The following is a 921-nucleotide window of genomic DNA, read 5'->3' as shown; positions in this document are numbered from 1 at the left end:
AACCTGGCACGCGAGGTCCCTCCCGGCGCGCGCCGGCGGGGCCGGGGTCAGATGGAGTTTTCCAGGTGGCTGTGGTTGCTCTGGCGGCTCAGGCAGTTCCTCTCGTTCAGGAGGCTGGTGGTCTCGTCGGTGGTGGCGGCAGCGGAAGGTTCCGGTTTTTCCGGTAAAGCGATGTCAGGTTTGGGGGCGTTGCTGTCAGGGGACTGGGGACAGCTGTCCATGCGGGAGGCCATCAGGCCGTTCTGGTATTCCTGCCGCGTGATCTGCGCCGGGGAGAACATGAAAAAGGTGGAGGGTGAGGAGCGGTGGCAGACCCTGCCCGCGGTGTCCCTGTCCCTGTCCCAGCAGCATCCCTGTCCCTGTGCCAGTGGTGTCCCCATCCCCGTGCTGGTGGCATCCCTGTCCCCATGCCAGTGGTGTCCCCATCTCCATGCTGGTGGCATCCCTGTCCCTGTGTCAGTGGTGTCCCCATCCCCATGCTGGTGGCATCCCTGTCCCTGTGCCAGTGAAGCCCCATTCCCCATGCTGGTGACGTCCCTGTCCCCATGCTAGTGGCATCCCCATCCCATGCTGGTGGTGTCCTTGTCCCCAGGCTGGTGGTGTCCCCATCCCATGCTGGTGGTGTCCCTGTCCCCGTGCTGGTGGCATCCCTGTCCCCATGCCAGCAGTGTCCCTGTCCCCATGTTGGTGGCATCCCTGTCCCCGTGCCAGCAGTGTCCCTATCCCCGTCCCGGCAGTGCCCCTGTCCCCGTCCCGGCAGTGTCCCTGTCCCCGTCCCGGGAGACACCCCCTCACCTTGACGAACTGGAGGTCGGTGAGGGCGCGGACGCTGAAGTCGGCCACGTACTGGGCACCAGTGCCGGCGCTGAGCTGGTTGTTGCTGCCGCTGGCGGGGGAGGACACGGAGTCGGAGCGCTCGGG

The 921-nt window shown here is 66.4% G+C and overlaps 1 protein-coding gene across 1 annotated transcript in view; it reads right to left on the bottom strand.

The window, feature by feature from the left end:
- Window positions 1-47: 47 nt before the first annotated feature.
- The window catches only part of LOC104468609 (metal transporter CNNM4-like), a gene marked incomplete at its 5' end in the record, with an annotated part of 7,335 nt that continues 6,461 nt past the window's right edge, over window positions 48-921 (bottom strand). The window contains 2 exons of the mRNA XM_010082804.1: window positions 48-263; window positions 796-915. Coding sequence (XP_010081106.1) covers window positions 48-263; window positions 796-915 — 336 coding nt within the window. The remainder of the gene's footprint in view (window positions 264-795; window positions 916-921) is intronic.

Source organism: Pterocles gutturalis, unplaced genomic scaffold (genome assembly GCF_000699245.1).
Source record: "Pterocles gutturalis isolate BGI_N339 unplaced genomic scaffold, ASM69924v1 scaffold4985, whole genome shotgun sequence".
Taxonomy (NCBI): domain Eukaryota; kingdom Metazoa; phylum Chordata; class Aves; order Pterocliformes; family Pteroclidae; genus Pterocles; species Pterocles gutturalis.
Note: the sequence above shows the minus strand (reverse complement) of the source record. Positions and strands in the feature narration are given on the sequence as shown.